The sequence below is a fragment of the Anarhichas minor genome, unplaced genomic scaffold (assembly GCF_050575085.1).
Source record: "Anarhichas minor isolate MPS153535 unplaced genomic scaffold, ASM5057508v1 ptg000062l, whole genome shotgun sequence".
In the NCBI taxonomy this organism is placed as follows: domain Eukaryota; kingdom Metazoa; phylum Chordata; class Actinopteri; order Perciformes; family Anarhichadidae; genus Anarhichas; species Anarhichas minor.
The window spans coordinates 6,052,086-6,075,813 of NW_027466508.1; the positions used below are offsets into that span (position 1 = coordinate 6,052,086).

Consider the following 23,728-nt stretch of genomic DNA (forward strand, 5'->3'; position numbering starts at 1 on the left):
CGGAGCCTGAGCCGAAGGATGCAGGTGAAAAACCAGATCTGCACCGAGCGGAGCAGCACCGACGACCCGGAGCAGGATGACAGCGAGAAGAAGACCTCGTGTTTTTCCAACATCAAGATCTTCCTGGTGTCGGAATGCGCGCTCATGTTGGCACAGGGCACCGTGGGCGCCTATCTGGTGAGTTTTTTCTCTCTCTCCACATAGCAGCCGCCGCGGACACAATGTTGTTCTGACGGGAACGTCGCATCTCGGTGTATCTCAGGTAACATCGGGAGAACGCGGCGCCCTTCAAACCGGCACAAGGCAGGCAGTGAGTAACGATGCGGTGCCGCCGCCGATGCGGTTAATAATTATATTATTCTGATCACATTAGAATACTCACATCCTCCAGCGGCCACGGGACGCGGCGCTTTCACTGATTGATGACTTGCTGCGTATTATCCATCAGGCCTATGCACCATCTGCATGACACAAAGCGCGTCACAGCGGCCGTAGGCTCCACGTTGTTGGTGGAGATTTTTTTATTATTATTATTATATATATGCGTATGTGGATGGGTCTGTTGTAGAGCAGGTTACGAAACGCCGGTCAGGAGGTCCATCCGACCAGCCGGCTCTGCTACATCCTGCACCCGTTTGCCTCAGCAATGCAGGAGGCCTTTGACACTGGAGGAGATAGGCCTAGCAGATGACGTGATCACCACAACAGAAGCAACAATAGCTTCTCTTGTATTTACACTGCATTCCCCAGTGACAGTTTGATGTGCTATTGTATGCATTGATATCTTTATACTGATGTCAATATAAGAGCTAATATGTATTCAATAGATGAACTGATGGGTCGAATGAGTTTAGGAGCCAAGAGGAAAAGCTTTTTTTTTTTTTAAATGATCCATTTCATGCAAATTTACTGATGCTGAGGTGAAATTAAAGCATTCCCCTAACACCAATCATGTTAAAAAACAACATATTTGATAGATTTAGATCGGCTATGAATGAATTTTGAAGTGCAATGTGTGTAATGTCAGCTGTTTATTGTGTGGCCAAAGCCGACCACAGCAGTCGTTAATGTATCTGTGTGGTCTACCTTCATTAGTCAGAGATGGCCCAACCACTTACTGTAAATCTGTATAAACATGAAAGATGTTTAATCTTAAATCAAGATTATTATTTGCCTGATCAAAGCCAAAGCCCCTGACAGGTGTCAGCACAGTCTTTGTACTATAAATAATATAGCACATGCAGACATGGGGCTTCATTTTATTCTTCGTGAGGGACACAACACTTGATAAAGAACTCATCTTCACACACATTCATATCAGCGCAGGAAGGCAGTTTAAAAAGAGGCAAGGTCAAAGGTCAGTTTCTTAATCATATCAGACTATTATATTGGTGCAGCTTTTGCGTGCTGGTTCGGGCGAGAAAGAAAAAGGCCTAAATTGTATCAAACTGTACACGGTCACATCTCCCAGTGGAGATGTTGAAATGGAGACATTGTTTGGAAAAAGATGCAACTTGCCAAAAATAAAAGTTCTTCCATGTTTTTTTGTTTGAGACTGCAGGTCTTGGCAGGAACACAACTGAGCTGGTTTTAATGTGTTTTGCACCAGTCCCAAATTTAAAGTGCATAAGTGTTTACCTTGAAGACTGCAGTGGATCTTCCTCCTCTAAACCAGCATCCCAAACCAAAAGTGCACCTTTAGCAAATCTCGCTGCAGACAAAAGCACTGTAGAAGCACTGCCTGTCCTCTCCTGTATAAAATATAGTTTGTCATCATCTTTTACTCCCTGTCTCTTTTTTTAATTCTGCCACTAAGTTGGTTCACATTGTACATTCATTCTCCGTTCTTTTTTTTCCAGTAGCACATTGTTTTCTGTTTTTTTTTTTTTTTACAAATAAATTACAGTAACTTACAGTAACTTTGAAAGAGGACAAAGCTATAATGACTGACGGCCATCACTGTCAGCAGAGAAGCACCTGCATATATCAACCTTCCAGGGCTAAGTCTATATGCATCAGATGAAATGGTGAAAGGTTTTCTCTAACAAATTGTATTGTCTGTAAACATTGGAGGGGATTGGACTGAAGCATCTAAATCTAAAAGGTGTTAAGCGGCTGTTCTCCATCAGCATGCAGCCACAACAGCTTCACACATAAATCTTCTAGGACCACAAGAGTAAATCTTAACCCTGTCGTTTAGCCTTGGTGACCTTTGAACTGTGGCCTCTCAGCTTATAACATCAGGGAAATATGAAATACAACTTTGTAATGTAAGTGAACAGTGGAGACAGTGTGTGCGCTGAATGTTCAGTAGATCAAAGTCATTTTAAATAATTGTTAACAGACCGTCTTGTGCGTCAGTCCCACACATGTACTGTATACATGTACTGTATGGTTGGGCCCAGTACAGCATGACTAGACCGAGGGCTTTTTCTCTTATAGTACAGTCATTAGGTAAGATTAAGAAACACTCTTCAATTGGACCCTAACATATAGACCCTTTTAAAGCCAGTGTCATCAAAACATATGCCTGTGAATGTTGGCAAAGTAAGCAGCGTTTTCTCCCAGCCATCCAGACGAGTTAGCACGCTTTAAACATCGAATTAAAACTGTTAACAGTATCAAAGATATCTGGTTGTTGCATGTTTGCTTTTCAGAATTGATATTCCAACAGCGGATGCAAGTTCTAAAGAATTCCGACAGGATCACAACCTTTTCGGAGAAACGGGTGTTTCAGTTTAACGAGTGACCGTGTTAACTGGTGACTTTCAGTGGAACGTGTCTGTGGTTGCTCGTGGTAACTTCTGGTCACTTGCTGATGTGTTCTACACACTCACCAATGTCACACAGATCTGACATTTCTTTAGGCTGCATTCGCCATCTTTGGTGGTCAATGCACTTGCGTAGCATCACACACTACTGCACTCTGCCATACTTCTGTTGCACACTTACATAAGTCCTCATTGTTTACGAACTTTAAAATGATCTAAATCTCTGATTTGTTATCCTGTTGTGCACAAAGGGTTCCAACATCTTAAATGTTCGGATTTTTTAGCTTTTGGGGCTTTTTCTGTACTGTTAGGAAAAAAAGAACATTAAAGTCGTCATCTTTGGCTTTAGGACATTGTGACTTGAGGTACTTGTTACAATTTTCTGACATTGTATAGAAGAAACAATTCAACAGTTAATTGACATATTAATGGTTAATGAAAATAATTGCTAGTTGCAGCCTTTTTGAAGAAATCGTCATGGAGTTTGGTGTTGGAGGATAAACAGGATGAGCGTTAGGCTACAGAAAAATGAATGGACCATGCACACAATCTCTCAAATTTCAGCTGCATAGCCATGGTTTGATGCTCCTTTTTATCTGGAATGACTTCAAGAGGTATCGGGCCACTTCATCACTCGCACACCCAGAACACAGCTGGTACGACGCGTTTGTGTCCGTTTCATAATTAGAACAGCTGCGTGAGGCTTTCTTGCCTCAAGCCACACACATGCACACATTTCTTTTCCTCAGGTCGGCATCAGGCTAGCCTCAGGGTTGTTTAGTGGGGAGGGGAAGAAGGAGACGTGTGAGGATGAAGGTGTTGGAAGCAGAGCAGGAGCAGCTCAGCTACTGTGTGTCATAAACATGTTGCTGATGTTGGTGGCAGATGGCCGGCGTTTAATGAATAGCACCTGAAGCTCAATGCCTCGCTTTTAATGTTGAGCACAAACATTTAAATGTAACACGAAATATATCGTAATTCATACTTCTTACAGATTTGGTACAGCAATTATTAGCGTAGAAACAATACATTATTAATTGCTGAATATAAAATCAGGTGTATAAACCTGCATTAAAGAAGTTAGTGGGTTGGATGTGATGTCATTTAAAATCCAAAATGCTAGTTTTGAAATGACTAACACTTGCTCGCTCTCTCTCTCTCCCTCTGCCAGGTAAGTGTTCTGACCACTCTGGAGAGACGCTTCAACCTCCAGAGTGCAGATGTGGGCGTCATCGCCAGCAGCTTCGAAATCGGCAACCTGGCGCTCATCCTGTTTGTCAGCTACTTTGGCGCCAAGGCCCACAGACCCCGCCTGATTGGCTGCGGCGGGATCGTCATGGCTCTGGGGGCGCTGCTGTCGGCCCTGCCGGAGTTCCTGACTCACCAGTACGAGTACGAGGCCGGGGACTCGTGGCACGCCGAGGATGGCAGGGACATCTGCTCCAACAACTCCAGGTCAGAGAACCGAGACTCTGGGTTTAAATGTGGCAACAGAGCCAACACCAACATGATGTACCTGCTGCTGATCGGAGCCCAGGTTCTGCTGGGCATCGGAGCCACACCTGTCCAGCCTCTGGGAGTGGCCTACATCGATGACCATGTCCACAGGAAGGACTCCTCGCTGTATATAGGTGAGTAGCACTGACCGAAACACAAAAGCTGATAGTGACGTCTGTGTTTATGGCAGTTGTTGTTTAGCGTTGTCTAGTACGTGAACAAACTCATTTTTAACACAACCTGAACAGAGCACACTAAGTCACTAGTGTCAATAAATCAAAAGCTTTTTGCTCTCTAGCTTCCATCATTGCGTGTGAGAAATATGATAAATATGTTGTGGTTTCATGAAACAAGCAACAGACTCACAGACAAAAAAACAGAAGAGATTAAGAAATAGTTCCACATTTTGAGAAAATGATTCGGCCTAATGGCCTGTTGAGAATAGGATGAGGAGATTGATACCACACTTATGTATGTACACTAAATATGAAGCTAGATCTAGCAGGCAAGTAGCCTCCCTTAGCCTAAAGACTAGAAGCAGGGGCAGCTAGTCTAGCTCCAGCATCTAACTCCCTTTCAAACCACATCTTGTCGTTTTTACATTTCTGTTTATGTAAAAATGTATTTAATTAGTCAAATTTGAGAGGTGCAGGTAGAAGGATATTTTTAACTTTGGAGAGAGCAAGGCTAGCTGTTTCCCTTTGTTTCCAGTCTTTATGCTAAGTTAAGATAATCGCCTGCTGGCTCTATATCCACATTTAGCGCACGGACACAAGGGTGGTATCGATTCTCTAATTTAAATCTCGGCTTGAAAGTGAATGTGTGTACTCCCCAAGATGTTGAACAATTTCTTTAATGTTGTGCGTTCGGCCAATGACCTAAGCCTGAGGCGCCAGCTAGGCTCTAATATACTGTTTTTGAAGTATGAGATTGGGTGCAAATGCCAGTAACACCCGTTGTCTGTCCCTCCACACAAGAAGATGGAGCGCACGGCTGGATTAAAATAAATAAGCAGACGTTAATATTGACTGTGACGTCCAAAACAACCACAACACTAGCCTTGGCTATGCTCAAATTTAAAACTAATAATCAATGCAGAATATTATTTAAAACAGGGTTGAGCAATAAAAAAACCCCAGAAAGAACAAAGATCTTTGATCCCTGAATGAAACCACATCTAGCAACAGTTTGATTCTTCATGCTCTTATATTTGGCTGACTTGGCATTCCAGTTAGCTGGAAGTAATAAGAAACAAAGGCTAATGGCATAATAAAATCTGTACAATCACAATGTCTATCAAAGTAAATGGGCTGATTATGTTGGCATGATTGAAACATGACTGCGACATATATCATTCACCTGTGCACTAAATGATCAACTGTCCTTAATTAACGCAGAGGCTCATTTTAGAGGGAGATTTGTGATATTGCAAATTTCTATTTAACAAAATCGGATCACCAATATAATGTTCAGTGAATCATAATTAGTCATGATAAGTTAGACGAATGGATAATGGCAGGTGTGCATGCAGCAAGTACGTAAAAGCAAGAGCTGTGGCTGGGAGCTAAAGCAGTTTTAGGCTTTAGTTAATGTTTACTGCGGTTGATAGATACAATCGTGGTCACAATCAAATCACAATACATGGAAAAAGACACCAGAGTATACAACATGGTGAGAGAGAATGCTCAGAAGGCCGTCAGGAGAAGAAATAAAGAAGAACAATTGAATTTGAAAAATAATTCATCTACCATTTGAAAGCACTTATCAGAACAATTTTAGACGTCTGTATATAGGGCCCTATTAAACCTATTTTATTTTTTTCCATATTCCAATTAATGTTTTTCCAATTTGTCTAAAAAAGGATCAGTGTGGATTATTATCTTTATTCCAAGTAGTTTATGAATCATATATCTGAAGTCTTTAAAACAACTGCTGATTGCTGTGGTGTTACCACAGCTGACTTACCAGATATCACTTGTCAATCAGAGCGTCCGGTCCTGTGTCGACTTTGTCCGTGGTCCGCCGCTCGTGCCAACTACTCAGTTTACATACGGTAAATGATCGAGATGACAGTCTTTGATTAGTGAGTGAGGAAGTGGCCATTTGAATCAGTAGCGTTGGTACACTGGAACCTACCAATAGCAATCTAGGCTCTCTGCTGAGCCTCTCCTCTCCTGTAGCATTTATCGAGACACAGTTTGTGTGATGCGGGGATTTTCTTGTACTTGTGCCTTTATCCTGTTTAGTAAATCTAACTCATAGATGCAGGTTTGGTTTCAATGTATGTTTATAGTTTTATGTCCAGATCAAAATAAGAATATCTGAAGTGCACACAATTTTATTTTTTGGGGGAAAAAAAGAAAGTTAGATACTCTCCTATTACTGTATGTCACTATAGGAGATGAAACAGGTCCAGCAAGGTCCAGATTCTGTGTACTGCATTGCACAGTATTGACTTGGTTTTATCCCGCCCCGGTAATGAGTTTGGCCAGTGGATGGAAATGTCCCTGGCTATTAAACATGTTAGTTATGTGTGAGGGGATGCATGAGTCTATCAATACTTGGGCTAGTTTATGATCTTGTTTACTTAAGGCCTTGTGTCATACACTGCCATGCTGCTCAGTATGTAGTGGCTAATGAATGCCATAGGTATTATGATACAAAAGGACTGCACATTTAAGGTTCAAAAAGCAGTCTTGTGAACAGGAGATTACCAAGGAGTGTTTTAATTTGATCAAATATTTTCTTTATTGATGTGGTTGACGGTGAAGTTGTCAGTCTGATCCTGTCCTTTCTCACCCAAGTGCCCCCGAGCAAGGCGCTTTGTTCCCACATTCGTTCGGCAAGTCTTCAGTGGTCAGCAGCAGAGGACTGCAGTTATACTTACAGCAGAAACCAAGAGGTCGACATAACACACATTACAGTCAGTCTGCCAAAGTTGCCAAGGCAACAGTACCGAGACAGGCACCGGGGCTCTGTGCCGTTCCTGTTCGTCTCACCGCTCAGCGACCTGCTAGCAGCAGAGCTCCATCTGGGGAGAAGGACAGACAGAGAGACTAAAAAGACTCCCATTATTACAAAAGTAAGGAATATAAATGTAAAAAATAGTTTTTTGTTATTAGTCTGTAATTAGATCTGATAATTTGGAGTATTTTCGCTTGCAAATAAAATGCAACTGTTGTATGTTAACAGCAATTAAAAAAAAAAAGAAGTACTGCCACTGTGAAAATACACGGATCGATCTAAAAAGTTACCCTTTATTGTCCTCTTTTGCAAATGGAGAGTATTTCGTTATTGGGATTGTATTGGTAATTATCGGCCGTTGTTATAGATTCTGAAATTCCATCATCGTGCATCTTTTCTTATTGCAGTTCGCACTAAATTGCAAATTTTACAGCTGAGTAAGACATTCAATTATTGTATGATAATGTACACTAGTAAAACCACCATCACATTAAAACCTTGAAGAGCTGATGCAGCAATACGTCAAAGCTCAGCTGTAGTTTATTTTATTGTGTAAGAGTTCTTGTGCTGTCCTTAAGCTCCTCTTCTTGTGGATTCATCAGTTTGCCCTTATAGGAGGAACAAAGGCACTAAAACAAGATACAAACACAGCCTTGTTGGTTACCATGTGGCTAGTTGCTCCTCCTCACAGGCTTCTCTGTTCGTCCTTGGCTAGTTGCGGCGTCTCTGTTTGCGTTTCAGCGCAGACCTCTTGCCGGGTGAGAAGGCCTGCGGTTTGTTCTGTGCATGCTTTGATCTGTACAGTCTCTGTCAGCAGCACTCAGAGTGGAAGAGATGAGGGAGGGAGGAGATGAGGGATGGACAGAGGACGGAGCAAACAAGGCTAGCACAGAACCCAACAACTCACCCTACCCCCCCCCCAGCTTGGCGAGGGGCCAACTCATATCAGATGCCTGATGTTCGACATTACACTCGATATTTCTTTGCAATTTTAGAAAATTGAAAGGAACTCACTACGTTTTACTGATTGTGATGCGCTTACGCTGCATCGCCACGTTATAATGTAATAACCCATTAGCACAACTACACATTTACCATCTCTAAAATTGCCTATTTATTCCATTTGTAAAATAACTTAAAACACATATATTTTCTTCCTGCTTATGCTTCTTCCAGTCTTCTAAACAATTGCATTTCAAATAAAGTTTAAGGTTCTTCTTTTTTGCTACAGCATATACAGTAGATCTGTGTTGTAAATTACACTTCATGTTCTTTTTTTGAGAAAGAGAAAAGACCACTAAACATAAAGTACAGCTGAGGTTTATGGGAATTTAATTAGTATTGCAGGTATTTAGTCATAAACCAAGCTAGTGGACAACTTGAAATGTTTACCTGATGATGGCACTCGATGAGAAGTCAAAAGATCACCAAAATTATCAAATTTCTCCCCAAAGCCACAAAATGTTAACCTGCTTGTGGCGCTAGAGAAGAATTCAAGGGACCACCAAAGTTAGTAGGATTCATCCTCTCGGGACCATGAATGTCCCGAGAGGACATTTCATAGTCATCCATCATATCAAGATCGACCAACATGGCCAATAAACTAACAATTTAAAGTTAAAATCTAAACTAAATCTAAACTTTCCGCTCGGTTAGAGAATGAATAACTGTGATTTCGGTTTGACTTTAAGAGTCAGAACTGTCCGTAAGAATGAGTCTGATTGTCTGTTTGTGTTAGTCCTGTGATGGACTGGATCTGACAGTCCAGTCAGTTGACCAAGGACATCTCCTAAAAGAAATACCACCATTTTTTCCTTTCTTTTTTGTTTTGACCTTCTTCAGCTGTTTGTAAATTTGGACTGAGACTTTGACTCAGATTTGATATCATGGCCACTGTTCTATGTCCTCAGTGCACAGCGCCCTTTGCCAGTCCACAAGGAATCGTCTCTTTCATAACATCCCCCAAGCTTCTTTCTTTGACACTTACAGATAGTCTATTATTCTTTTCTCCACACCACCCCCTCTCTGCTCGCAGTTTTTTAAAATTTTTTTATTAACAATCCAGGCATATTGATTGCCATGGTTACCTCCAACAATGTGACTGCTGCATCGTCCGTTGTGGCTCTGGAATTGTTTGGAGCCATGTCTCCACATACAGTGCATGTATGTTATGTGCTGCTTAGTATTTCTGCTTCTTCCTTCTCCCAGTTTCAAGGGTGGTGGACTTGTTTGATGAGCTCGACGTGTGGAAACACGGTAACATTGTAAGAAAACCCCTGAATAATGCAGCGGGACAGAGAAGCAGTTAGGAGCAGTTTAGCAAACATCTAACCAAATGCTTAAATATTAAAGTAGCAGTTGTCAACGGGGCTCGCTGACAAACCAGATGATAAAAGGAGTGACTGTTTTGTTATGGGCACTTCACCCCACATGGATCAGTGCTGCCTGAATGCCAGATTGAGGACACGAATACTCGAGAGCAATCCAGCAAACAGTACTCGGGTGTCATGGCACATGTCCTCCAGCATTCACCTGTCCTGTATCTGTTCTGTGTCAGTGCTGTATCCTGTTCTCTCTCAAATGCTGAGTAGGCTTTCTCTCAGTGTCCAGAACTCTATGTGTGTGTTTGTGCGAATCAACGTGAGCAACAGATCTGGCAGCTGACTGGTAAAAATAAACAGACTCATTTTTCAGTTATCTGGCCATCAGATCATTGTGCCATCTGGCAGATAAGTGGACAAAAGACATAGATTTAAAAACGGTAGTAGTGATACAATGAAGAGTGAGATCTGTGTGTTCAGAGTCCTGCCTCTGTGATGCTTCACTTAGGCACAACTGCAGAGCTTTGATCTAAATGCTAATGTCAGCATGCTAACATGAGCACGAAGACAATGTTACCTTGCTGATGTTTAGCTGCTATTATATTCACACTGTTCACCATTATAGTTTAGCATGCTAACATTTGCTAATTAGCACTTCACAAAGAAAAGCTGAGGAGGCAGGTTTGGACTAATACCAAATGATGACACAAAATGAAAATCAGTGGAAAATTGAAGTTATTGAAATGGCCGTATATAACCACAAATGTCCACCTCATAGTGGTGCTATAGGTCAGGGGATCACCCAAGTCATAGGGACTCATCTTCTGGACACTATGGGTATGTGTGCCAAACCTAATGGCAGTCCAACCAATAGCTGTTGAGATATTTCAGTGAGGACGAAAATGGTGAACCAAGTGATGGACCAACAATGCCATCCAACAGAGCCACTCTGCTCCTGTGGCTAATAGAAACTGCAGCACCTTTAGTACATGGACAATTGGACATGATGTTGAGTCTGTGTGTGTTTGTGGGTGTGTTTGCGCATACAGTATATATCCATGTGTGTGTCCATGTCTATTTAATATTTAAAGTCTTGACCTCTGGCTTATATGACCAGAAAAGGGCTTCCCATAGAAAGACTAACCTGCTCCAGAGCTCTGTTGACTACAGTGTAATGTCCAAGCCGGATTGTAATTGGATTATTGATTGCCGTCTGCTGCGTGACTGATACCCCAGACAAACGCAACTAATCTTCCTATGTATTGTATCGCTCACAGAGCCTCCAACAGAAAAGCAGCCATTCAATTACAGTATTCATGCTCTGCGCCCTTTTTTTACAATAATATAGCCCCAAATAGTTTCTGCTTTCCATCCCAATGAGGTCCAGTGTGTGGTGCTGTGTAAATGTTTGTATCTCGCTAAAGGAAGATGTAAATCTTTTGCTATACAGTATACAGTCAGTCTATGTGAGCACCACAGAAACACTACACAGTTTAGACTCAGTAGGCCGCTTGTTTTTCATGTATTTACGTTTGTCTGTCGTCTCAGAAAAGCAACTTTGGCCCTTTAAAATTGCTCTTTGAAGTCAAAGTCGAGCTATACAAATGATTTGTCAGTGGCACTATCAGCATGCCTCTAGGGATGGCCTGTCAGCTCACCACTTTGGTCCAGACTGAAACATCTCATCAACTGATGGACTGCCATGAAATATTGTGCAGACATTCATGGTCCCCAGAGGATAAATTGTACTTTGGTTTTTGGTGAGCGACTGTGGCTCAGTGGTAGAGCAGGGTCGTTCTTCAATCAGAGGATCTACGGTTCGATTCCCTGGCTCTGCTATTTCCAGTGGATGTGTCCTTGTGCAAGACACTCAACCCCAAAGTGATCACCTACCTCCAGCTCGATCCAGACTCTTTCTAACATGACAGTGCTGTTACACCGTCTCATTATTATGTGAACGCAGAAATGCACCTCAGGCTCAGGCTGGACAACAACAGGAACGTTTTAAGGTCTGCAGCAGAGTGCTAAGTAGCAGCAACAACACAACACAGGACTGTAAAGCACCGTAACCGATAGTGCACAACAGCACAGTAAAGTAGAAGAGCATTGGGAGCCAGAGGGGTACGGCTCTGCAGCCGCTGGGTCAGCTTCTCTCTTCCTGCCTCATATCTTAGCCGCTATTCATCGCCGTAATGCGTGTAATGAAGCGCTGTGAGGCTGAGAGAGTCCACTGCAGCAAAATGTTTTTACTCCAGTGGAGTTATTACTCTTCCGCCGTAGGACAGCAGAGGAAGGAATGGACGCTGACTCAGCACACGCTGTCTGCTCAGACCGGCCCAGGTTGTTTTATATATGCACCTTTTAGGAGCACCTATGCCAAGATACAAAGTGCCAGTGAGTGAACCGTGCCATAATGTGAGTCTGAGTGAGAAATTATTCATGTACTGGCAGTGTGACCAGGTGGAGGAGCCCTGTCTCATACAGTATGACCTTGCCTCTGCTGCATTCATTGCAGCTGGGTACAGAACACAGGCATTACCATCACGTTAAGTCCCTTCTGTTTTTTATTAGATTAAAGGAACAATATTAACAATAAAAATGACCAGGTGACTACAGAGCACTGAATACATTGTATGTATTAATTTGTGTTGTTATTCCAAAATGAACCCTCTACAAATCTGTTTATACTGCTTGTTACTTGTTTCATCCCTGGTGTTAAATACACACTTAGTCTTCAGTAAATTAGATCCCCATCTAACTACTTTTAGATCAACTAATAAATTGGGTAAGATTTATTGATCCACAGGAGGAAAATTAGGAAAATTAGAATAGAAGTATATAGAATTGACCAAAATAGCACTAAGCTCGCTAGAAGAAGACGTTAAACCAGTATTACAGTATTTAGCATGACGCTGGGAAGTAAAATAACCAATATATATAACTGATCAAATAAATGAACTAATACAATGTAACATTTTAATTATAGGAATACATTATGGAGACCTCCTTTCTGATTTCTAGTGAAAATGTGTGGAATTTGGTGTGTTTGGGGACTCATGCCCTCAGTCTGTCTGTGGGTGAAACCTTATTAAATTGGTTTTGGCACTGTGTGCAAGAGGTTTTGAATTAACTGTGATATTTTTGAGGCAGTAGTTTGTGTTTATGTTGGATATGATTGCATTGTAAGATGTCTGCAATATTTCTGCTCCCACATGTATGAAAATGAGCAGGATTGCTGGACTGTTGTGTTGGATTGCAATATATGTAATGCACATCTGTTTCTGCTTTTTTGTGTATCCATGGTATCATGTGATCTGTCAAAGTGGACTTAAACCACAAAACTGACTCACCATTTAAAACCATAGGGATGTTTAATATAGTAACAACATATTTTTTTGCAAGGATCATAGCGTATTATAGATCCCATAGTTGAATACATTGTAATCATTTTATAATGCATTCAAATCACTGTTATAATGCATTATAATGGGATGATGTTACTCTAAGTGGTCATTGTTTGCTTTAAGTAAAGTTAAAAACATAATTGAATTCATGCAAGAACAAAAAACTTACTTGCTTTACTTAAAGCTTAGCTTAACTTAACTTATAATTTGGGGTGTCACCACTCATGAGGTATGATGATACTTGACCATATACAATTGTTTATGTCTCATGATTATTGTTAAAAGTCATTATGGATATTACTATGATTATACAGTGCTGTAAGCTGATTATAACACATTATATGTTTATAATGCATTTTAGAGATCATCATTTGTTACCAAATTTCTCCCTGGCATTATTTACTCCTCATAATTTCTTAACCATCCAGTTAACCGCCAACATGTCTGACATCTAGAAAGCTTTTGGCTTGACATCACTCCTTGTTCTTGTTTGTACACGTGTGTTTGGGCTGTAATTAATGTATAATTGTACTTTTCATATTGCAAGCATTATATTCAGGACAAGCTCAATAGCAATACTATTATTTTAGGAACAAAATGTCGTGTTTAGGCCAAGTTGCAGAATATATACAGTATTAAAATCACTTAGCCATACAATTTCATCCTTTCATCCTGTTACATCCTTTACAAGCTCTCAGTTTAAGTGAAGTGTCTCTACCTGCCATTTCCAAATGGCTGGGTCAGACAAGCTGCCAGAGCTTTACATGGACATCTAAGTCATCTCTTAGATGCTTTTCCCAGAGAGTTGGTACTTTAATAAATGATCCTGTGAATTGTGCTTTTCTCTTACAGTTACTTTCATTCATCTAGGTTCACGTGACGCTGTGGCACAGAGAGCCCGGGTCTCTGATACAAATTAAACTAATCTCCCATTAGTTTGTTGTCTAGTGGGAACGTATTACTGTACCTTGATCTTTATTTTGTGCCTGTGTTCATTGACACAGCTCTCAGACAAAGCAGTTAGAAAATATAGTCAAGAATGATACAACAGCAGTCTTCTTTTTATTTATTTTTTATAGAAACATTGAAAATCCATTAAGGATCCCTCTGGAAATGTTTCATTGTGCGCAGCATCTCCAGGGCAGAGCATGTACTGCTAAAACAGCCCACAGTGTGTGTTTGAGATGGGTGTCAGATTTAATTCCCACATGTCAACCTGCACTCTTCTCTGCCCTTTTAAACCTCATGCAAAAAAACCTTTTTAAGACATTTTGGTTGGCTCATATCGAGATGGTTCGGGACAAAAAATATACACGTTCATAAAACATCTGTGGCATTTAGTTCATCCTGTTTACAATCGCAAGTTAAGAATTTGGTTCCAAAATAACATTAGCATTTAAAAAACAAAATGACTTTAGTGACAGAACTATAGTTTAACTGATGGGGGATTTTCAAAAGATAATTAGAAACACAGGGGAGTAAAGTCCTTCAACAACTTGTAGCTACTGACTAGACGAGACTAATGAAGAACTTAACGCAATCATATTTACTTTTTCCCAAAAATGCACCCTGTAGTCTATATTGTTTTGGAGTGCAAAGTCTCCTTGCAGGTGTTTCTTTCTGTGTTTTTAGTGTAACAAATAGTGTCATCACTGCTTAAATAAGCTTTCTCAGGATGATCACTCTGAACGGCTGGTTTCACAGCTGTAAACCATTTCCCTGTACCTAATGCCCTCGAGGCATCAATCCATTGATATGTGCCGCTACACTGTTGCTTTACTGAGGACAGCTCTCATCCTCGGCTACACTGAGGCAGAACTGCAATCATTGGAAAGTCAATAAATCCAAAGGGATTTACATGCGGCCTCTAATGAGCAATCAAAAGTGAAACCAATCCTTTGAAAATCCACCTCAGACACATTTGTATTTATAATACAATAATGCATTTAGAAATGTGTGCATACATCATAACGTTGTTGCGGTGGTTGCGGTGGTTTCTCAAATTACGACGCAGTAACCTCTATTTCAACAGCACAATGTTGAAAGTAATGCTAACATGTTCTGTCATTTTACAGGTTTAGACAAATTGAGGGAAACTTAGCACTGTATGATCACATTAAAATATACTCCCGTACAATTTGTACATTTTAAATCTCAAAAACACTTCCTGATGTATGTCCACAATCACAATAAAATGCATCACAATTGTATTCCTCCCAGCCATTTATTTTTGGACTATTTGGATATTATGAAAATGTATATCGAACAAAATATTATAATTTTACATAATTGTGTCCAATTTTCTTTCAGCATAGAGATACTTAAGAATCAGAAACAGTTTTATTGTCAAGCAGGTTTGCACATACAAGAAAGATATACTGGTGTTTTGGTGCATAGCAATAAACCCCATTTAAAAATGAACAGACATGATATCAAAGATCAACATTTACAACAGAAAAATGTTTTTAAAATGGAAGAACTGGAAGCATTGAGGAGGGGATGTGCAAAAGTTAAGCACACTTTCAGATATGTGAGTAAATAAAGTCCAATATCTAAATAGTGTATATAGTTTCAACTATAGGCCTGCAGTAATACAAGTTGTACTTTATGGTTAAAGCTCCAGTAGTTCATGGCAGTAAGAATGTTACTGGCCTTCAGTCCTGATGGGCATCAGGCAGCTGTTGCTTTAGGATTATGAGCTCTCCGTCGCTTCTCACGCCACAACAAAGCTTAGCGGTTATTCTCCGTCATCATGCATGTTGCTGCTGTTGTCGTCAGCTGTTTCCCCTCGTTATCAGAGTCACCGTGAAGCTGGTTGTGCCCATAGTGACGTTTACACAATATGGAGCTTTGGTGTTTTGTCGATGAGGTTGGCTTGGATTGGCTCCGCTAATGGGTTTATTGAAAAAAAAAAAAAAAACTTGAAAACTGGACAATGTGGTTGTGAAATCATCACAAAACTCTCTAGTCCACCTTTATTAATCTAACTGTAATAATTAGAGTTACTAATTATACCTATTTGGCTGCCTGTGCTCTCTTTAAGACCTCACATCTGTCAAAAGAAACATGGACGTGGCTATTCAAGGCACTGGTCATGAATCACGGTGACTCTGTGATTGACCGGCCCTCTCGTTCTCTCAGTGGGGAGCGGCCACTTTCTGCTCTGGGCTCTTTTATTAGCAGTCAGGCTACTGTAGCTCACTTCTGTTGTTCGACTTACCACCAGCATGGATAACTGAGTTTTAGTGCCACACACACACACACACACACACACACACACACACACACGCACACACGCACACACATATATATCCCTGCACAGTCTGCTGTTGCTTACTGGAAACCTCTCACCCTCTGGGCCAAAGCAGGGCAGCGCTGCTTTCAAGAGAAAATCAACCCGAGCTGCTACATCAGTGGCTCCCCACCGCTCTCACACTAAGAACCCATTTCCTGCTTGATTATTTATGATCCTGCGGGATAATCTAGTCTTAGATCAATTACTCTGTGCAACCTATGAGCAGCATATTACAGTGATGTGAATAAATCTGCCAGTGGGAGACATCTGATTAAATTTAAAGTCCCTTGGCATGAATTCAGTACTTAATCTTTACTTGAATAGAATGCATGTCATTCTCAGTCAGTGGATTTAACAAGCAGAAGTGTGGTAGGAAGCTCCATATTACCACATAGTTAATAAAACAGGCTTCTGTAATAGCCACTTTACAGTTTTGATACAATGCTGCCCTCTGCTGAAGTATAAGGTGAAATACACTTACTCTAAGTCTTAAGCTTTTTTCTTTTAGTTTCTGGTTGATGGACAGTAGGTAGATTTTAATTTAATTTTTAATTAGGATTGTTATTATTTCATTTAGTGACATAAAAAAGACAGTCTACTGTAGATACATGCAGATGGATATTCACACAAATGTATACACACATCCTCACGCACACATACGCATATACATATCTACATACACTCAAATAAATAAAATAAATAAAATAAATAAAATAAATAAAATAAATAAAATAAATAAAATAAATAAATAAAATAAATAAAATAAATAAAATAAATAAAATAAATAAAATAAATAAAATAAATAGATAGAACAGCCAAAACACAATAACAGCAGGTATAAATAAACAGCAGCAAATAAAAAACTGATTTTAAGAGCTATACATTAACGTTTAAAAATTAACCAAAATTGTAGATAAAAGAAACAACAATAGTAATGATGTTGACTATACTAGATTTAAATTGTTGAAGTATTCTGATGACTGAACAACTAAGCTCAGCTAAAATAAACGTAATTACAAAAACTTTACCATTTTAACAAACTGACTATTTATGCTCTCTCTCTTTCTTTTTCTGTCTTGCAGGTATTTTATTTTCAACATTAGTGTTCGGCCCGGCCTGTGGCTTCATCTTAGGTTCTGTATGTACCAAAGTCTACGTTGATGCTGTCTTCATCGACACCAGTGAGTTGGCAGTTGCCTTTTTTTGTATTTCTTTAGATGCATCCTTGAATTTGTGTTCATTTCCATCGCAATAGTAATATTTGTATTGACCATAGTAGGAAAATTAAGAATACAAAATAGATTTTTTTCTGGATTCCAGTTTCTTCACATTGATCAGTGAAATTCGATGTATGTAACATCCTTCAACATCCCTCCTTTGTGGTAAATGTCCCTGCCTCTTGTCCAGGTAAGCTGGACATCACCCCAGATGACCCTCGCTGGATCGGGGCGTGGTGGGCCGGCTTCCTCCTCTGCGGTGCCTTACTCTTCGTCTCATCCCTCTTCATGTTCGGCTTCCCCCAGGCGCTGGACGAGCAGGACATGGACGGTGGAGGGGAGAGTGAACAGGCCATGCTGCCTTCCTCGCTGACCATTGAGTACCAGGGCTCTAAACCCAACGGGGCCATTCATGGCTTCGATATGAACAGCGGACTCTCAGTTTGTGAGCATCTGAGAGGTAAAGAGCTCAGAAGGGTGGAGATACTAAGGAAAAAGGATTGAAGAGAAGTGGGGAATTTCCAAATGTAACATTAGATCTGCTTAAAAACCGAAGAAATTCTAATTGTTCTCTGTCCTTCCTATCCCTTTTCTCCTTTTTCTTCTTAATTGACGCAGTAATCCCCCGGGTAACCAGGCACCTTCTCTCCAATCCGGTGTTCAGCTGCATCACGCTGGCAGCCTGCATGGAGATCGCTGTGGTTGCTGGCTTTGCTGCCTTCCTCGGAAAATACCTGGAGCAGCAGTTCAACCTTACCACCTCCTCAGCCAATCAGCTGCTAGGTAGGCGTATCATTGTCTTGTCTGAGTGGAGGGCAAACCTCCATTGTTCTGTTTAACAATCAAACAAAAAAAAAGAAAGGCAAATATAAAGATGATGGCAACATTTGTGCAGTGCAGAAACCTCTACTAAGGAGTCAACATTTTTGGAAAATATAAATCATTGTCTTTTCCTCCCCAGGTATGACAGCCATCCCCTGTGCCTGTCTGGGTATCTTCCTCGGGGGGCTGCTGGTGAAGAAGCTGAACCTGTCCGCTCTGGGCGCTGTCCGCATGGCCATGCTGGTCAACCTGGTGTCCACCGCCTGCTACGTCTCTTTTCTCTTCTTGGGCTGTGACACCGGACCTGTTGCCGGGGTTACTGTAGCCTACGGCAACGAGTAAGCAGGGAAACCAAGTCATGCATATTTTGAAAAACACGTTCAAGTTAAACATGACTTGCACTTCAAACATGCTAGACGCTAAAAAATATTCTAAAATACAAAAAGTAATTTTACGGATTGCAACTTTTTTTGTTTAGTTATAGCCATGTAGCTATCATCGTTTCTGTTTACGTTGATATCTTGTGTATCAGTGCTGAATTTAAGAGCCAATCACTACTTTTCTTGTCACTATGATCAAGGTGATTAAGCTCGGAGGTCGTGTTCATAATTTATGGAGCTTTTCTCCTTGATTGTGCATTAACAGTAACAGCACGGACGTTTGCGCCGACTGAAGCGCTGTTGTGTGACGTGTATCACGTACCAATCTTTGGGCTGATGCTTACGACATCTCTGCTGCAGAGTACAGACGCCTGAGTTTACTTGAGTTAAAGTTAGTGAAAGTTGAGCTGTAGGCCTGTCATTACGGCCATGAACATCCACTGTTTAACTATATTAATATGCTACAGTGTAGTAAGCTACACTGTACATAAGTGCAAGGCAGGTGGATATTGCTATGGTAGTAAAGTGCATGATTGTACATCGATGTTAGAATTAAGTGTGAATTATTCGTTCAAATTTATATTATATTATTAGGTATAACCAACTTTATGTTAGGCCTCCATATATTTATATTATATATTTTTATATTGACAGCATAATCTAATTCATTGTAAAAAGAAAAATGAGCTTGGATGTAGTTAAACTACTTTTGCCATGTTTGCTACATTTCTCTGAGGGGGTGAAGCTTCATTTAATGTAGATTAACTAGTAGTTTAGCTCACTACACTTTCCGAGTAGCTTGCCCAACACTGTTTTTTTTTTTTTTTTTCAATTTGATGTCAACATCGTACATGTATATGTGCTCCCCAACATGACCTTTGACCTCCTCCATAGGACGTTGCGGTCCTGGCAGCGACCTGAGTCGGCGTGCATCAATAACTGTAACTGCTACACAGCATCAGTGAGCCCCGTCTGTGGTTCCAATGGAATCACCTACCTCTCGGCCTGCTTCGCTGGCTGCACCAAACCAGTGAGTGAAGCAGTCAACACTGACTGAAATGAGCTGTGTCATGACCACCTTTGACACGGAAGAGCTCAAACCAAATGCCAGAGACAAGAATACATACATGCATACTTACACATATACACTGTGCATCAGTCCTGGTTTAGATAAAAAGAAACATTTTGATCTCATTTCTTGTCTTTGTGTCAGAACCTGACCAGCTGCTCGTGTATATCCAGCACCAGTGAAGAGGCGGTGGCTTTACCGGGGAAGTGTCCCAGCCCAGGCTGTCAGCAGGCCTTCCTCACCTTCCTATGTGTGATCTGTGTGTGCAGCATGATCGGAGCTATGGCCCAGACGCCCTCTGTCATCATCCTTATCAGGTAAAGAGACCTGTTGCTATACATGGTCTTCCCACAAGAGGGAGCTATTGGTATTCTAAATTGCTCAAAGGCAAAATGATGGAATCACTTTAGTCATCTTTAGTATAAAAAGACTTACAAAATACACAGGGCACCACGCATACAGTGTCAACAAACATTGTATATGTAGATGAGCAGATCAGTATGAACATCACTCTACATAAATATAGTAAATGATGCACATCTGACTATATATCAAACAATACTTTGGGTGTATTCTAATTTGGGGGCTATTTTCATCCTTTTTGCCATATGTCAATATAATTACATCGTTATTGCAAAATAGATAACTTTGTACTTGCTGTGGTCTGTGTCATGTCGACATTGCTAAAAAGGAAGGCAGCAGGGGCAAGAACACAAACAGTGAGGGGATTATTCCTGTTTCTCAATAATTGTTTGATATTTTGGGAAATATGCTTTTTTGCTTTCTTGTCGAGAGTTAGATTAGAAGATCGATACCACTCTCGTGTACGGTAAATATAGAGCTGCAGTCAACTGAAGGTTAGCTTAGCTAGCATAAGGCTGGAAACAGAGGTAAACTGCTAGCCTGGCTATGCCCAGTAATAACCAAATCAACCTACCAGCACCTCTTAAGCTCCTTGTTTTCATTCTTTACGCTAAACTAAGCTAAGCTGACTAATTGCTGGCTGTGAGAGTGGTATCAATGTTTTTATCTAATGCTCAACAAGAAAACAAATAAGCATTTTTACGACAATGTCCAACTCTTCTGTTAAACCAACACCCATGTGCCATGTAAATGGTAAAGATGCCAAACTGTCTGTTGTACACATCCGTCACATTTTAAACAGTTACCACACCTACTGTATTTACATTTTAAACAGTTACCACACCTACTGTATTTGCATTTTAAACAGTTACCACACCTACTGTATTTGCCACAGTTATGTGTGTACAACATTTTTCGTAGACAATAAGCACAAATTACCAACTTTTTGGGTGTGCTGACTTTCTGTTTTACCACCAATTAAAGTGGAAGATGTCTAAACTGTTGGCTTGTTTACAATCTGTCTGATTTCAAACGTGGTTGTTGCATTGTCATCGTGTTCCCAGATCACAGCAGAAGCTGCTTTAGTGTGAACAATGTTATCATAACTTAAAGAACTGATGGCCCGTCCAAACCGGCTACTTGCCGCAACTTTTTGTATTTGGCTCACCAGTACAAAGCGTTTATGCCAATTCTGTCTTTGTCTTCAGAACTGTAAGTCCCGAGCTGAAATCTTATGCCCTCGGAGTTCTGTTCCTGCTCCTGAGACTGATTGGTAAGAAATTTAGTACATATTGACTTTATATACTTTACTGTCATGCATTTATAACCACAGACAATGATTTGTTCTTTGTTTGACTTGCTACACATTCTGTAATACACTGCTGTGTTCATGACATGTCCACTGTTGGCCTGTAGTTTTGCTCTGTGATCACCTTAAATGAACTGCGTCTGTCTGTGTCTGTTCGGATCTAAAGGAAACTCAAACTAATATGCTTTTTGAACCTCCGACTTGCTGTCTATCCGCAATCCCCTCCCTCTTCAGGCTTCATCCCTCCCCCGCTGATCTTCGGCATGGGCATCGACTCCACCTGTCTGTTCTGGAGCTCTGTCTGCGGCGAGAAGGGAGCCTGCATGCTGTACGACAACGTGGCCTACAGGCACCTGTACGTCAGCATCGCCATCGCCCTCAAGTCGTCGGCCTTCGTCCTGTACGCCACCACGTGGCAGTGTTTGAGAAAGAACTACAGGAAATACATCAAGAACAGCGAGGGTTACCTCACGCCCACCGAACTCTTCGCCTCCAATGTGACTCTGGACAATTTGGGCAAGGAGATCACCCAGAACCCAGCCAACAGGACAAAGTTCATATACAACCTGGAGGACCAAGAGATGTGTGACAACATGGAGTCTGTTTTATAGTGGTGGTCTGCACTGGAGCTCCAGACTGGAGCTGAGGCCGTTAATGTGCGACTGATCTGACGTGCGATGTTTCCTCGGTGTCGTATCAGTGTAGAAGAATGTTCTCAGTAAGGGTCTTATCTTCTTCTCGCCCAAAACATCAGACATAATGAAAAAAATTGAAAGAGACGTTTCCCAAAATGCTCTATGTCCACATTGCACTTTTTACTCAAATACAGACGATCCAATCCGGTCAACGAAATTATAAACTGACTTTTTTGTTTTGTTTACATTTCCTTAATTCGACAGCAAACGTGGGGAAAGAAATGAGGAATTACATGGAATGCCTTGCAGTTAATGCATCATACCACTAATCCACCAAGACTCCCCTGAAACGCTCTTCTTTAGTTCAACTGCATTAACAGTTCAGTTCAAATTAGATTTATTAAGAGACCAGAGCTCTTTGAGAGGCACACATTTTGGTCATTCATTATCTTTGTTAGACAGTTTATTTTCCTTTAGAAGGAAGTACTTCTCAGGTCCAGATGCCAGATAGAAAGGATGACAGTCAGCACGGTTGTTCATCATTAGCTTATGCATACTTTAGCTATTGGTTGGAGTAGTTTTTCCAGACACAAAGTACATACAGTCTTAATTACTAAGCAACCCTACTACAGACTTATTAACAGACGTGTGTGTTCACTCACTCAATTGTCTAAATTCAACACAACGAATTAGGGACAACAGATATGCATTGACTACAGAGGCCCATGTAGGCACACCACACAAGAAGCAAAGGAGAACCAACAAATCAGCAACAAGAAATAGAAGTACAGGATTAAACATAATCCAGTAGTTGATAATAATAATTAAATGTATAAAGTATTGGGCAACATATTACATCTAGGCGGCCCTGTTTCCTGGCTACATTGTTAAAGCCTCCGAGCATTACAGAGTCAAAATATATAACAAGTAAAGACAAAATACGAAGCCCTCTACCCCAAAACAAAACCAAATCATTTCTAACCAATTACAAAATAACTGCATTTCTCTTTCATCTTAATACAGTGAGCAGAAAATATTGGTACTTTTATTGTTCAAGATCTTATCAAAAAAAATGTCCCAAAAGGGAACAGTTCAACAATATTTGTCACAGAAAATGATTTTAGCTTTCATTTTGTGCCACCAGTCATCTGACAAGATCAAAGGGTGGATATCCCATTTTGGAACAAATACTCTTCAGTTTGTGTTGATGTTGCACATATTGTTAAGATTTTAGAAAATCTTTCTCAGTAGCTTTCAATGTAATTGGCCCGTTCTTGTTGTAGAGGGCATTTTAGGACATTTGTTGAAGGTAGAGGAGTGTTGAGCCGGTACGTAACAATGATCCCTTTACTGTGTCATAGTGCGAAGTTTTGCTATGAATGCTGGACAAGATTCTGAGACAAATTTTTTGTTTTAGAGTCACAGAACTGTTTTGTTTTTTACTTCAAACCATTTTGTCAGTCCTTACTCTGGCATTTATAGAAATAAGGTGCAACTTCCAAAAGTAAATAAAAAAAGAGAAGTCCTTCTAGATGTTTAGCTGGTGATCTAAAAAGCAACGGACTGTGAGAGAGGATGAAAGAGTTTGGTGGCCCACCTATGAATAGTTGGACAATACCTGAGCCGACTCAGTACCCGAACCTGTGACATCTCAGTTTCATGACTGTCTCTCTCACTGCCG

At 40.7% G+C, this 23,728-nt stretch overlaps 1 protein-coding gene across 1 annotated transcript; it reads left to right on the plus strand.

Moving 5' to 3' along the window:
- Positions 1–3: 3 nt before the first annotated feature.
- LOC142933767 (solute carrier organic anion transporter family member 3A1-like) lies at positions 4–22,023 on the plus strand. Its single transcript, XM_076077987.1, has 10 exons — positions 4–177; positions 3,943–4,402; positions 17,335–17,433; positions 17,660–17,929; positions 18,088–18,252; positions 18,431–18,629; positions 19,566–19,701; positions 19,885–20,057; positions 21,312–21,376; positions 21,647–22,023. The coding sequence occupies exons 1-10, from the start codon at positions 19–21 to the stop codon at positions 22,021–22,023; spliced, it is 2,103 nt and encodes a 700-aa protein (XP_075934102.1). The 5' UTR covers positions 4–18.
- The last annotated feature ends 1,705 nt before the right edge of the window (positions 22,024–23,728 follow it).

What these genes read in the sequence shown, in the direction of transcription:
- LOC142933767 (XM_076077987.1), top strand. Translation starts at nt 19, where the DNA reads ATGCAGGTGAAAAACCAGATCTGCACCGAGCGGAGCAGCACCGACGAC. An exon ending in ACTGTAGCCTACGGCAACGA is followed by an intron (nt 18,630 to 19,565) that starts GTAAGCAGGGAA and finishes CCTCCTCCATAG; the next exon opens with GACGTTGCGGTCCTGGCAGC. An exon ending in TCTGTCATCATCCTTATCAG is followed by an intron (nt 20,058 to 21,311) that starts GTAAAGAGACCT and finishes CTTTGTCTTCAG; the next exon opens with AACTGTAAGTCCCGAGCTGA.